Source organism: Galeopterus variegatus, unplaced genomic scaffold (genome assembly GCF_000696425.1).
Source record: "Galeopterus variegatus unplaced genomic scaffold, G_variegatus-3.0.2 Scaffold110, whole genome shotgun sequence".
Lineage (NCBI taxonomy): Eukaryota > Metazoa > Chordata > Mammalia > Dermoptera > Cynocephalidae > Galeopterus > Galeopterus variegatus.
The window spans coordinates 453,793-469,612 of NW_007726221.1; the positions used below are offsets into that span (position 1 = coordinate 453,793).

At 41.5% G+C, this 15,820-nt stretch overlaps 1 protein-coding gene across 1 annotated transcript in view; it reads left to right on the forward strand.

Annotated features, from left to right (window-relative positions):
• DLEC1 (deleted in lung and esophageal cancer 1) overlaps nt 1-15,820 on the forward strand; it is a 68,420-nt gene that overhangs the window by 13,542 nt on the left and 39,058 nt on the right. Inside the window, exons 7-10 of the mRNA XM_008586537.1 lie at nt 9,409-9,496; nt 10,108-10,281; nt 11,071-11,207; nt 12,454-12,546. Coding sequence (XP_008584759.1) covers nt 9,409-9,496; nt 10,108-10,281; nt 11,071-11,207; nt 12,454-12,546 — 492 coding nt within the window. The remainder of the gene's footprint in view (nt 1-9,408; nt 9,497-10,107; nt 10,282-11,070; nt 11,208-12,453; nt 12,547-15,820) is intronic.

Sequence of the window (15,820 nt, forward strand, 5' to 3'; positions counted from 1 at the left end):
AGGAAAGCCTGAGAAACTGTCACAGATTGGAGGGGACTGAAGAGACATGACAGCCTAATGCATTTTCAGACTCTGAATTGGGTCTTGGAACAGAAAAAGAATGTTGGTGGAAAAACTGGAAAAGTCTGAATAAATTCTGTGGTTTAGTTAATATATTGTACCAAGCCTAATTTCCTAGTTTTGATTGTTGTTTTGTTATGTGAGGTGTTAACATAAGGGGAAGCTGAGTGAAGAGTATATAGGAACTCTCTGGATTATTTTTGCAGCTTTAGTAAATCTAATATTATTTCAAAATAAAGCATTAAGGGCCAGCCTGGCGGCGCACTGCTATAGTGCGCTGCTTGGGAAGCGCGGTGGAGCTCCCGCCGAGGGTTCGGATCCCACATACAGACCGGCCGCTCACTGGCTGAGCGAGGGGCGGGAGCAACACCGAGGGTTGCGATCCCGTGGCCGGTCCCGGTCCGGTACGGGAGTGACACTGAGGGTTGCGATCCGTTGCCGGTCACGAAAAAAGACAAAAAGGAAAAAAAAAATAATAATAATAAAATAAAGCATTAAAACTATGTGTGTATTGGGGAGAGTTCCTGTTCTGGCAATCTGCCAAAATATGAAAATTCTAGAACTGAAATTAAGTACACAATAGAAGAACTTAATGGCAGATTAGACACAGATGAAGGGAATACTAGCAGATCAGTAGAAATTATCCAGGCTAAAGCATAAAGAGAAAAAAGATGGAAACATACAGAAAAGAGTGTTTAAAAATATAGGGCATAGTAAACAGGTCTATTGTGTAATTGAAGTCCCAGAAAGAGAGGAGAGAGAGAGAGTGGAACAGAAGCGGTATTTGAAGAGATAATGGATGTGAATGATCCAAAAGCAATAAAGACATCAAGCCATAGAGTAAAGCATTAACAACCCCAAGCAGAATAAAATAAAAGAAAACCATACCTAAGCACATTGTTATAAAATTCTGCTGTCAACCAAAGAAAAAGAAAAAAATCTTAAAGTATCTAGAGAAAAAGACCCACTCCTTTCTAACAGAAATGATAGAAGCTAGAAAATTTTCAAATGGAAGCCTCAAAATGATGAAAGAAAATAACTTTCAATCCACAATTCTTAACCTAGTGAAAATATTCTTCAGAAATGAAGATGAAATGAAGACATTCTCAGAAAAACAAAAACTGAGATAACTCATCACCAGAAGACCTGCACCAAAAGATTTTATTTTTTAGTTAGAAGAATATGATGCCATATGGAAGCATAGAAATGCAGGAAGGAATGAAAAGCAACAGTAAGGGTAAATTTGTGGAGAAATATAAATTAATATTAACTATATAAAATAATCATAGTAATAATATAGTATGATATTTTAAATATATGTAAAATTAAAGGCATGACAACTGTACCCCAAAAGTGGGAGGTGTGAGTGGAATTCAAGTGTTCTAAAATCCTTGGATTGTCTTGGAAGTATATAAGTGGTAATTTATATGACAACTTTAATAATTCAAGGATACCTGTTCTAATCTCTGGGGTAATCATTAATCAAATAGTAAAGTAATATAAAAGTAAAAAGCTAATAGAGGGAGAAATGGAATTTTACAAAAGTTCTTGATTTAATAAAAGGCAAGAAAAGGACAGAAAAGAACATGACTGGTGCTACAAATAGAAAATAAATAATAAGATGGTAGATTTAAATCCAAATTTATCAGTAATTGTATGAAATGTAAATGGACTAAATACTCCAATTAAGAGAGGAGGATCAGGGCCTGCCTGTGGCTCACTCGGGAGAGTGCGGTGCTGATAACACCAAGGCCACGGGTTTGGATCCCATATAGGGATGGCCGGTTAGCTCACTGGGTGAGTGTGGTGCTGACAACACCAAGTCAAGGGTTAAGATCCCCTTACCGGTCATCTTTAAAAAAAAAAAAAAAAAAAGATATAGCAGACAAATATTAACCAAAAGACAATTGGTGTGGCTATACTAATATCAGAGAAAGTAGGCTTTATGGCAAGAAGTATTACTAAATGGACAGAAAGGAAAAGGACTTTTCCTACTGATGAAAAGTAAGAAAATCCATCCAAAAGATATAACTATTTAAAAGCTATATACACAAACAACCTAGCCTCAAAATGTATAAGCAAAATTTTACAAGACCAGAAGGAAAACAGAAACAATAGCAAACATGTAGGATATTTTAACATTCTTCCAAAATCTTAAAGAGCGTGTAGACAAATAAATCAGTAAAGATGTAGGAGAATTGAACAATATGGTTAACAAGCTCTACCTGAGTTATACATAACACTGCACCCAGCAATTGCAATATATGTTTTATTTCCAAAGTGCACATGAAACATTTACCAGAATTATCTGTGTTCTGGGTCATAAAGCAATTACCTAAAATTTCAAAGTATTGAAAGCATATAGAGTTTGAACCCAGCAGAATTAATGTAAAACTAGAAATTCCCAAATATTTGGAAATGAAGCAATTCATTACTAAACCAGAGTCAAAGAAGAAGACATAATTAGAAAATAGAAAATAATATCATTTTAGGTATTAGAAATAATATAATAATTAGAAATAGAAAATAAAATCATTTAAAAATGGTACATCAAAGCTTGTGGGATGACTCTAAGGCCATGTTTTGAGAAAAATTTATAGACTTATATTCACATATTAGAAAATAAATAGTCCGAAAATCAGTTTTCTAGGTATACATCTCAAAAATTACAGAATAATAGTAAATTAAACCCAAAGAAACTGGAAGTGAAGGAAATAATAAAGACAAGAACAGATTTTAGGAAATGGAAAACAAATGTACAATGAGATCAGCAAAGCCGAAAGTCAGTTCTTTGAAAAGATTAATAAAATTTATCAATCCCTGATCAAAAAGAAAAGAAAGAAGGTATAAATTACCAATATCATGGGGGAAAAAAGACATTATTACAGATTCTACAGACATTAAAAAGATAACACGAGGCTGGCTGGTTAGCTTAGTTGGTTAGAGCATGATGATGGTAACATCCAGGTCCATGGTTCAATCCTTGTACTTCCAGCTGCCAAAAAGAAAAAAAAAGTTAACAGGTTTATGAACAACTTTATGCCTAGAAATTTGAAACTATAGAAGAAGTAGACAAATTTCCAGGAAAAAACAATTTGCAAAACAGATAGATTACAACAGTCCTATATTATGACACTGAATTTGTAATTTAAAGCCTTCTCACAATGTTCTGAAATTAAATGTGGTCATGGTTGCACAACTCTGTGAATATATTAAACACCATTATATTATACACTATAAATGGACAAGTTGTATGGCATGTGAATTATATCTCAATAAATCTCTTTAAAAACAACAATGACAACAACAAAAAACCTTTCCACCTATAAAATGTCAGGCCGGCTGGCCGTTTACCTCAGTTGGTTAGAGTACAGCCTTGTAACATGAAGGTCAGATCGCTGTACCAGCCAGTGACCAAACCAAACCAAACCAAGCAAAACCAAACAAATTTCAGGCCTTGATGCCTTGACAGTGAATTTTTTCTAACATGTAAGGAAGAAATGCAACAATCTTGTATTAGTTCATTTCTGTTGCTAAAGCAAAATACATGGAACTGGGTAATTTATACAGAAAACAAAATTTACTGCTTATAGTTTTGGAGGCTGGGAAGTCCAGAGTCCAGGGAACACATCTGGCGCAGTGACTCTACAGCAATACAGGGTGTCACATGGAGAGAATGGAGAAGCAGAAAAGAGAGAGACTCTCACATGCTCTATTTTTAAAGCCCTCAGAACCATGTCCCTGACCTCCATTTTAATCCATCCATTACGGCATGGTCCTACACAATCTGATCACCTCTTCAAGGCCCACCTTTTAAACATTATAGTATTTCCCACCCTCTCAACATTATCACAGTGGGGACCAACCCTCCAACACATTTCACTTTTGCAGAACACAATTCAATCCATAATAAATCTGAAACAAACTCTTACGGAGAATAGAAAAAGAGAGAAGTCAGCACAACTTGTTTTATGAGACAAGCATAATCTTGATATTAAAACCTTAAAAGAATTGTTGTAAGAAAGGCTAAACTTTGTCATGAACAGAACTACAGAATTTCTTAACAAAACATAAGCAAACTGAATTCAGCTTTATGTAAAAATGATAAATATCACGACAAAGTAGGTTTGATCTAACAGTGTAAAGTTAATTTAACATTCAAAAAGCAATCAGTGTAATTTACCACATTAACACAATGAGAGATAACTCATATGGTCATCTTTTAATACAAGTAGATGCAGATAAAATTCAATACCTTCTCACAATTTTCATTATTTATTTATTTATTTTGGTGACTGGCTGGTATAGGAATCTGAACTGTTAACCTTGGTGTTATAACACCACACTCTAACCAACTGAGCTAACCAGTCAGCCCTCTCATGATTTTTTAAAAACTCTCAGCAAAGTAGGATTAGAATATAATTTTAGTAATTTTATAAAAGGTATCTACAAAAATAAAACTCTCTTTATTCACAGATGATATGATTGTACACCTAAAAAATCAAAATAAATCCACAGATAACTTATGGAATTAATAAGTAAATTTAGTAAAAGTTTTTTGATATAGAGTCAATATTTTAAAAATAAATTTTATTCCTATGTACCAAAGAAAACTATTATAAATGAATTTAAAACATGATGCTATTTCCAGTGCATAAAAATCAAATCTAGGAATAAATTTAAACAGATATATGCAATACTTTGATGGAAAACTAAAAATATGGTTGAAGGAAATTAAAGGAGACCCAAATAGCTGGATAGATATACCCAGTGGTGAGCTGGAGTCAGGTCATATTATCTCGTGAGAGCTGACCATGCACATCTCTTCCCAAGTCCATGTTCAGGGATGTCACACTGGGATCTTGGAAGTGACCACAGTGGGAATGTTTACACCACAGGAATCAGCAAACACTACCACATCAGGGCTCTCTCCCACCCTCAGTAGTCAGTCTTTAAACATTTACCAGCACACTACTGAGTATACTATATTCATGGATTGGAAGACTCATTAATAGATGTTGTCAAGGAATAATGCAGAGGTATTAGTTATCGACATGCTCAGATGAGGAACAATAGGCAATAGACTGCTGTCAGTGAACAAAGGCAGAAACAGGATTATAACTAACAGGGGAGAAGAAACGGCTGCCTGGGAACAGTGAATCTTGTTCACATAGTTTTGGGGTAGTGAAGAGGCCAGTTGGGCAATCTGTCTCTAAGCAGGATGAAAAGGTTATCAAAACAACTTCAGGGTTTTAAGAACGAATTTTCCAGAAACTTGCAAAGTTAACTGTGAAGTGTATGTGGCAAACTTTGTCATTCAGCATCCTCTGGTAGTACCTCTATTTTAGTTAGGCCAGGCCTGCACCATTTCCCACATCAAAATTTCTCAACTCTCCCCATTTTGGTTAAAAGTTCCTAAAGGAGAGGGTTTAACCATAAGGGCTTTAGTCTCTGAAGCAGAATCATTATTAGATGTTGGTTTGATATCAGCTGTATGGCAGCATTTAAATGTCAAACAATGAAGGAGAGCAAAATATACTAGGGCAATTACAAATATTATAAGAAATATCTGAAACCTGTTTTGTATCCACTTTTTTTGGCAGGTCTAATCAAGAGAATATGTCTTAAGGATCAGTTAGGTCAATCTTAGTTAAGTAATTGGTTTTTTTCCCCTTGATTAATTAATTATTTCATCTTTTTCAAAATGTGTATCCAGGTACTATAAAATAAATTAAATATTGTATAGACTGTATTTTGTTCGTCAGTGTCTGAGGGCACATCTACTACTTAGGATCATTCTAGATTATGAGGTATATTAATCTAACCCAAAATGAGTTATTTCATTTAATGTCAATATTCACTTTCTTCTAAAATTACCATAGATTTGTCCAATGGGAGCCTTACAAGTTGTCTCCTGTGTTCTTTTGACATGACCCAGCGTTTTTTTGAGCACTTCCTTACATTGTGGCATTACAAGATGCTCCAGGCTCATCTTGTGCTTTCTTTGTCCCAGTTCTAGACAAGAAGCTCTGGTTCTTTTTAGAAACCAAGGAGGATGGTGTTTAGAAACCAAGATCTACTGGGTTATCATTGCTTCTAGGTTCTTTTAACAGAGAGAGCTGGAAGAAAATGGCAATTTCATAGACTCAACCATATATGTGCATATGGATGTGTACAAGTATACATGCATATATACATGTACATACATATTTAAATGCCTAAAACTGGAGGGAAAAAGTAGAATGCTATTTGGAGACATGGAAGAAAATACCAAAATAATCAGGTAAAGGAGGAAAAATTGTTTGCCTTTGGGGAATGGGAAACGGCATGGTGAGAGCCAGGGGAAGACGGTTAGGATTTCTATTTTCAAAACCATGTAGGAATTTCTGGCTTTTAAACTATGCGGCTGTCCAGCTTTGATGAAAATAACTAAAAAACAAAACAAAACAAAAAAACCCTGGCTTTCCACAAAAAGAAACACCAGGCCCAGATCATTTTACAAGTGTATACTACCACACATTCAAGCTAATCCCTATTTTATATAAAATATTTCAGACATTAGAAAAAGAGGGAATGTACCCTCATTATTAGGTACTGAGCTTAATTACCTTGACACCAAATAAAAAACATAAGCCATTCTTGCTTAAGAACATAGGTGCAGAAATACTAGGTAAAAAACCAGCAAAGCAAATTAAGCAGGAAGAAACTAACAAACACACACGCATACACATAGGAGCAAACTATGTATAACCCAGGAATGCAAGGAATGTCTTCACAGCGGGCCTTGAGTTGGCAGTTGGCTACCCTGATCCTATCATTTTTTCTTCCAAGGCTTCCAGTGCTGTTAAGGAAAGCAAGCCCATGCCACAATCCTTATAATTATCACCGTCCCAGACCTTGCAGCCACCACAGCTACCACATGTTTTGCTGCCTGACCTTCCACCTGTACCTCATTTCAGGTGACCACTAGTGAAACCCTTAGTAATTGTGACAACACTGTAAAAGGGTCCTCATATCCTGCTTCTCACCAGCTAGAGTTATTATTGCCACCAGACTGGTGAGTAAGCCAACTCGAGAATTGCATCCTAAGAGTCTGCTATTTAGGGACCCTTCTGATACGAACTCTCGTAACCTAAGTTCCCCATAAAGCAGAGCCTGAGATGGTGAGATTATGTGCTATCAGTTACAATTCCAGTGAGGAAGGAGGGAAAGGGGATGGAAGGAGGGAGAGCCAATATGAGAATGTATTATCAAGCTGACTGTCATGACATGCAATTGATTGTTTCATCTTATGGGACATCCCCTAAGAAGTCCTATAAACTGCTGGCTCCTGCCTTTTATCTTGTGTGGCTGGGAGCAAGGCTGTCTTGAGGCGCTCCTCAGCTGATATGAGGAGCAGCTGCTGCCAGGAACACCTCAATCTGCAATGACAGCGGTGGCTGCAACTGGCTCCATGACCAAGGGAACAGCAGTGTGACTAAGAGAACAGCACATGAACTTGCTAGGACTAGTCCATGCGTGTATTCAAACCTGAAGATACAAAACTGTGTTCAGTATCCTTGCCTTATGGAAAATAATTTAACCCCTACCTCATTCCATAAAGTAAAGATCTCAAGATAAAAAAGCAAAAGTTTTAGAAGAAAATATAGGAAATATGGAAAGATTTATTGAAACTGAAGCACACACTATAAAAGGATGATAAATTTTATATTAAAGTTTTGGAAACTATACATCAAAAGATAATGCAAGTTTATAAACTTGGAGATGTTTATTACATACACCTTATAGAGAATTAGTATCCAGAATATGTAAAGACTCCTACAAATCAATAAGGAAAAGACAAACTACACAATGGCAAATGGTGAAACAATAGACAGACAACTCAAAGAAGAAATCCAAATGGCAAATAAATGTGAAAAGATGCTCATCGTAATTAATAACAGAAATTAAAATTAAAACCATTACATGGGTGTATTAGTCCACTTCTGTGGCTTATAACAAAATACTTGAAACTGGGTGATTTATAAACAAAAAAATATTTATTACTTACAGTTTCTGAGGATGGGAAGTCCAAAGTCCATCTGGTGGTGGCAACAATGACCCGGGGGTCTCACGTTGTAAGATGGTGGAAGCAGAGAGAGCAAACAACCTCTTCATTCACTCTCCTTTTAAAGCCCTCAGAACCACGCCCCTGACCACCATTATTAATCCATTCACTACTACACAGTCCTACAATCTAATCACCTTTTCAAGGCCCACCTTTCAATTACCATAATAGGATTTCCCACCCTCTTCACAGTCACAGTGGGGGCCAAGTTTCTAATACATAAAACTTGGGGGACACAATTCAAGCTTCAGGGAGTTTGAAGGGGACATTCAATCCACTACAGTGGGTCTCTTCAAACTTGGGCCCTATTCACAGATAGATTTGGTACAATATGTTGTGTTGGCTAAAATGGACTTAAATGCTGATTTAGGAATACATGTCCATGAATAAAAGTATAAAGACATACTTCAAATTTATGTAGATGTCATCTGATGGGTGTGGGCTGGCAGAAAGCTTCAACTGTATTTGTAATGTTTTATTTCTTAAGGTGGGTGATGGAAAGATGTGTTTTGTCATGTTATAATTTATACATTTCTTCTACTACAATATTTCACAAAATAGAAGCAAAAGATGTGTACATGTATGGAGTGCTGTTGGAGGATTAGTTCCAGGCCATGCCCTTAGGGGTCTCCCAGTCTGGGTCAGCAAGAGGGGAAGGTAGGGTTTAATAGGGGGATGGATGGGTTGAGTGTTGGAAAGAGGCCCTGTTACAACCCTGGTATACAGGTGCCCATAACACCCCTTGGGTGGGCCTATGGGAAGAAGTGACTCAGAGAGTTATGTGGGGAAGAAGACCATAAGAGGCAAAGTGGGCAAAAATTGGAGCCAGACATCCTGGGCTCAAATCTTAACACTGCTGCTTACCAGCTACAGTGCCGCTTGGAACTTCAGCTGTAAAACAGAGACCGTTCCTGCTTTTCCTGGTTGTTGTGAGGTTGAGGAGGCAGGGAGCAGAAGCTCAATAAAATAGTAATTATATTAAACAACAGGACAAAGAATAGGTCGGATCTATTCCTGCCTTCATTTTTACCTTGTGTTTAATTTTTCACTGTGGAAACTTCCTGAAACAAACAAAAGTAGATAGATTAGCATAACAAATCCCCATGTATCCATCGCCCAGCTTCTACAATTACTAACGTGTGCAAGCTTCCCTCTTCCCATATTATTTAAAGTAAGTCCCGGACATCATATCATCTTGTCCATAAATGTTGCTAACAGAGATCACCGTTACCTTTGCACAGATGGTAATTGCGCTGCAGAACACCACCACCAGCAGCCGCTACGTGCGGGTCCTGCCACCCTCGACTCCATACTTTGCCCTGGGACTGGGTAAGTTCAGTACAGGAGTTGTCCAGACTACCTCCAAAGTATTTGCTGGGCTTGCTGCCAGTGCCTGGCCCACCTGGCCCTCAGATGACTCCCTCAGCAGTCCACGGGACCCCACACGCTGAGCTGGGAGCCTCCCCAACCTCCTCCTGGTGGGGTCTCAGCATCTTGACAGCTCCCTTCTCCCAGTCACCTCCATCCAGGCACTGGTTCTACCATCTCTCGCCACCATTGCCTTCATCAGACCTTCCCAGTAGCCTCCCAGCCAGCCTGTCCACTTCAGCGTCACAGTGCTTGTCTCAATGACACTGCTGCTGTCACCCCACTCAGAAGTCTCAAAGGGCTCTCTGCTGCCCAGGGAATTAATTCTAAGCCACAGGGCCAGGCATGGCCCCACATGGCCTTTCCAGATGGACCACAGCACTCCCCCTGGAGCCCTGGCATTTTTACCTGGAGTCCACGCCCCCTCTGCCTGCTCCGCTACCATGCCCTGGTGGTTCTGCCATCAGCCTGGCCTTGGCCCAGACAGCATTTGCACGTGGAGCTAGCCCCAGCTGGGCCAGTGTCTGTAGCCTCTGGTTCCTGATCCTCATTTGTCACTTTTGTCATAACAGGGATGTTCCCAGGGAAAGGTGGCATGGTGGCTCCTGGAATGACCTGCCAGTACATTGTCCAGTTTTCTCCTGACTGCCTTGGGGATTTTGATGACTTTATCTTAGTTGAGACGCAGTCAGCCCACACGCTTCTGATTCCACTGCAGGCCCAGAGGCCACCTCCAGTGCTGACGTGTGAGTGTGTGCTGTACCTACCCGGGGACTCCGTAGGGGCTTTAGGGTCCCCATGAGGACTGCCTGCTTCTCAGAAACCCTTTGTTGCAGCACTCAGCTTGCTTCTCTTGGGCAGGAGCTTCTGGGTCCGTAGGAGGGACCTACAAGCAGCTTCCGCCCAGTCTTCCACAGTGTCAGGCCATGCTTGTCCTGCTGGCTTTGGGGAGTTCCCAGTGGTGGCTGACTCACAGCAGGGTGCAGGCCAGCCACCCAATAACCCCAGCATAGGTTTTGGTGGCTTTCAAGCACCCCTAAGTGGGCCTGTGCCACACCGAGGCAGGAAGAAATGCCAGGGCACCTGAGGACCCTCAGAGGGTGTTGTCCCTGTGGCTGTGGGAGTGACCCTCCTTAGAAAAGCTGGCTTCTGCTGGTCTCCCTCAGTTATGAGCTTCCTCAGCTGGGCACAGGCTAGAAGTTAGGACTCTGATCCCTCCTCTCACTCTGCCATAACCCCCAGGCCCATGCTTGGTGGCCTGGCTGAGGCATGAGCCCGCAGTGCACGCTGACTCCTGCTGCTCTAGGCAGGAGTGGATGGAGTCCCGGGGCACTACAGCAGCCTGGGCGGAGCCCAAGTGGTGCAGGGTCAGGGCGTGTCGCCAGTCATCCTCCCTGTTCAGGGTGCTGGGCTGGGGCTCCCAGCCCCCTCCACAGCTGCACTGAGTTCTGGCTGGACCTCAGGAGAACAAGGACAGAAGGGCCCATTCAAAGTGATGTATTGTTTCTCTTGTGCATCGTTTTCTGTGGCTGCAGTGTCGCCAGTGTTGGACTGTGGTTATTGCCTCATTGGGGGAGTAAAGGTGACCAGATTCATCTGCAAAAATGTGGGCTTCAGTGTTGGAAAGTTCTGCATTATGCCCAAAAAGAGCTGGCCGCCACCAAGTTTCAGGGTGAGTGATCACAGATTGCTACCTGGAAAAAGAGCAAATCTAGCAAAGGATAAAACCCCCTGGAGGGACTTGATAGAGTGGGCCTATGCTTGGAAACACACTGAAAACAGACTGTTGTAATCTCTCTAGCCAGCTGCCACAATCCAGATGGACATGAATGTGTATGGAGACCTGTGCTGTAGTTCTGGTTATGCCACTAGCACCTGCATGACCCTGGGCAGACACTATCAAGGCCTGGCTCAGATGTTACTGCACCCACTCCTCAATTGTCATTGTTGCAGCAGATGTCTGACTATATCAGAGACCACAAATTGGCAGCTCTTTGGCTGAATTCTGCTGGTATTTATTTGGCACAGTGTTTAAAAACATTTTTTGAACCAACATTTAAAAATAGAGAGGTTTTATGTAAAAATCTGCATTTCCAGTCTTTTTGAAAAATGGGAAGATGTGCAGCCCTGGACCGGGATTTACTGTGACCCTGCTGGCCGTGCACTCAGTCCTGTTTGGCCGGCCCCTCCTCTCCCCAGAGCAGTCCAGCACCGACACCATCAGGCCTCGTGCTCACACTGTTACTGTTCTCATACTTGTAGTAGAGGTATTTCTCTGTACCCGTAAGTCCAGAAAACAGTGATAGGTCCAGAGGACCACAGTTCAAAGAAACACATGTCACCATTCCTGGGACTTGCCAGGGTCCTGTAGGCATGGGTTTGTGTCCTGGCACAAGGCTTCCTCTGTAGGCCACTGGAGCTGCAGCTCTGCTAACAAGATGGCAGCCACCCTCATGACTCAGGAGGTCACAGCCAGGGGAGGGTCGGGGAGGGAGGCAGACGTGTCCACTGGCACCACCAACACCAGGTGCTGTAGTAGGGAGAGGACGATGTGCTTTGGGAGCCCAGGGGAGGGCCTTCTCAGCCCATTTCCTGGGTGAGGCCTTCTCCCACAACTCCTACTTTGTGTCCAAAGCACTTGGCAATGGTGTTCCTTGTTCTTCTTGCTGGCAGTCAGCTCTTTATAAATGTTCTATGACTCACTCATCCATCTTTAACCTGCAAAACCTCACCTGGCGCCTGGTGCCTGGTGAAGGTTGAGTAAATGCTTTCTATATAAATCAGCCTGTTTCTTCATTAACATGGGACTGGATGATCCTTAGATTGCAAAGTAGGTGGTTGGAGGAGAGAAGTTTGTAATGTGGGTGCTGGATTGAACAATGAGTTCCACACCATTGTATAATCTGCTTTTCTTTAAGGCTGTTGCAACCATTGGCTTTGTGGAGCAACCTCCCTTTGGAATCCTGCCTTCAGTGTTTGAGCTGGCCCCAGGGTATGCCATAATCATGGAGGTAGGTACTTAGGCGTAGGCATGTATTTTCTCCTTGTGATTGGTCATGGCTATTTCCTCTACTGCTTGCATGGTTTCATTTGCCTGTGTTTTCGTGAACCAAATGCCCACGCCTATCCCCAGGCCCCAGCCTTAGTGGTTTCTGGGTAGGTACATGTTCTTGCACTCTGCAGGGTGATATCATTTGAGTGCCTAATGACCTCTCACACAAAGCAAATGCATACAACCCTAGTATTTCTGTCATGACCCCTGAGCATCGCTTGTCCACACTATTAGCCTGGGAGTCACCTCCACCAACATCTAAGCTGCCTCCACGATTTTCCCTGGTTCTTCAGTTTCTCTTGGACCTTCCCTCCTCCCACCCTACCACTGTCTGGTACTTGGGTTATGATAGTGGCTTTGTTTTCACTTTCCTGTTTGATCCTCAGTTTATATAGTCAGCACGACCTGCCTTCTTAGGTCTTATTCTGAACCTCTGCAGACATTCCCAGAAGTCTGACTCCCTGGCTGGAGCCTTCTTTCCTCACTAGCCCCTTTCAGCATTCCCTTCAGCTCATCACACCTGCTCGCTGGTCCCCAGAAGTGCCTGTGAGAAATGGTGATGTTTCTGGCCCCTGTTGCTACCCACTGCACCCTCCCCAACTCCCTGGTGCAGGAGTCTGACATTGTGCTGTCAATTGATTGGGTGTGGAGGCTCCGCACACATGCTTGGACTTCCTCACCAGCCTGTTGCGGGAGGCACCCCTGGTTCAGAAGTAAAATCTGTCTGGTTTCTGGGGGTGGAGTTGGCCTGCACCATGTCATCAGGTAGTGAGAGCCAGGAGCCATCGGCTTTTAAATTCAGCTGCACATTGCAGTCACATGAGAAACACGGGAACACACTGATGCTGGGCCCCCCACTGAGGTTCTAAGTTCATTGGTCTGGGGCGTGACCTGGGCACATGACTCTTAAAGCTCCCAGCTTATGTGTACATGTAGCAAAGTTTGAGGACTGTAAGCTTCCTGCTGCAATCTTTGTTTTGATGTGAAGAAGGGCTTCCTTTTATTGACTGCTTGCCAGTGTCAGGACCTAATGGGGTCTTGTTCTGGAGCCCTAGGACATAGCTCTCTTGTTCATGTCCGTGCTGATGTGATCCCCAGTGAGAACCTGGTTCTCGGGGCTGGGATTAGGCCAATTCAGGGGTAAAGTAGGGCTTCATCAGTCCTGTCTGCTTCAGCGAGGGGAGGAGGTCTACAAGGCTCACACACAGGCCAGGCTCTCTGTCCTCTTGGTATAGTCCAGGCCTTGTAAGAGCCTTGTCATGGCTTTAAGGCATTGGGACTGGTTTCCCCTGAGCTTCCGCCTCATCTCTTCCAAAGAAAGGAAGAGGGTAGCAGCAGGATTCTTTGAGGAGCAGGGGAGGTTTATCCCTTTTGCGTGCCTTATGTATTTTGTTTATTGGTTGTTTGGAACTTTATTTGAAAATTTATTCATATTTCCAAATAAGAAATAAATTCACGTGATTAAAAATTTGAAAGATGCAAATAGGTAAATAGTGAAATGCTCCCTTTCACCCCAGTTCCTCAGGCACTGAAAGGCTCACCTTACCAGTTTTCTGAATGCCCTTCCATAAATATTCCATGCACATGGTTTTTGTTTCCATTTTTTTCTTCACACAAAGAGTTGCCCACTCTGTACTCTGTTTGGTGCTATGTATTTTCCATCTAACACCATATCTTAGAGGTTATTCTCATATTTTTTGCAACTGTGTAGTATTGCACTGTGTGAATAAACCATAATTTAGTTCAGCAGTCTCCTACATGAAGGTTTTTTCTGATCTCTGGCTATTTCAGCAAATAATTTATACATACATCACTGTGTTCAAGTTTGAATCTACCCATAGGTTACAGCCCTTGAAGTGAATTTGCTGATTCAGGGTCTATGCTTTCAAAATTGTTATACATGTTGCCAAAATCCTCACCATATGGATTGTGCCAATTTATACTTCCAACAGCAATATGTAAGAGTGCCTGTTTCCTTGCCCCTTGCCAATACAGTATGTTATTAAATCTTAAAAAAAAACCCTATAATTTATACTTCCAACAGCAATATGTAAGAGTGCCTGTTTCCTTGCCCCTTGCCAATACAGTGTGTTATTAAATCTTAAAAAAAAAAACCTAATATCATGGACATTTTAAGTATATACAAAAGTAGAGAGAATAGTTTAATGATCGTCCATGTATTCATTGCTCAGCTTCCACAATATCAACTCTTGGCCAATCTTATTGCATCTATACCCCTCCATCTTTCTCAACCAATCCCTACCCTGCCCCTCTATTTTGAAGAAAATCAAGACATAATATCATTGCACTTATCACAGTGAAATTAAACCCGTATCTCACACCATATAGAAAAATCAACTCAAAATGGATTAAAGACTTAAGTGGAAGGACCTGAAACTATAAAACTACTAGAAGAAAACATGGGGGAAATGCTCTGTGACATTGGTCTAGACGATGATTTTTTGGATATGACCCCAAAAGTACCAGCAACAAAAGCAAAAATAGATAAAACAGACAAATATCAAACTAAAAAGATTCTGCACAGCAAAGGAAACAATCAACAAAGTGAAGAGACGATCTATGGAATGGGAGAAAATGTTTACAAATCATGTATCTGAAAAAGGGTTAATATCCAAAATGTATAAGCAATTCAAACAACTCAATAGCAAGAAAACAAATAATCTGATTTTTAAAATGGACAAAGGACCCAAATAGACATTTCTTACAAGAAGACATACAAATGGCCAAGAGGTATATGAAAAAATGCTCAATGTCACTAGTCACCACAGAAATGCTAATCAAAACCACCATGAGATATCTCTTCACACCTGCTGGAATATCTACTATCAAAAAGATGCAAGATGACAAATGTAGGTGAAGAGGTGGAGAAAAGGGGCTTCTGGTCAAGATGGTCCCCAGCTTAGATGGTCCCCAGTGTCACTGTCTCCCACAAATCAACCAATTTACAACTATTAAAAAGCATTGGCAGTTAAGCTGGGGCCACTAGAGCTCAGGGGAAGAGGAGGAGAGACCTATGGAATTCATGAAGGCAGGAGAAGCCATGATGACAGAAAGACTCACTCCCACCATTTTGGGATTGAAAATCCCAAAGCCCTGGATGCATTAAGGCTGGCCCTGGTGAGCACACAGAGCAAGAGCTGGCAAAAGCTGTAGCTGTGCCCTTCCTATGAAGTTGCTTGGAGGCGGCAGGGGAGAAGAGGGCCTTGGTGGCC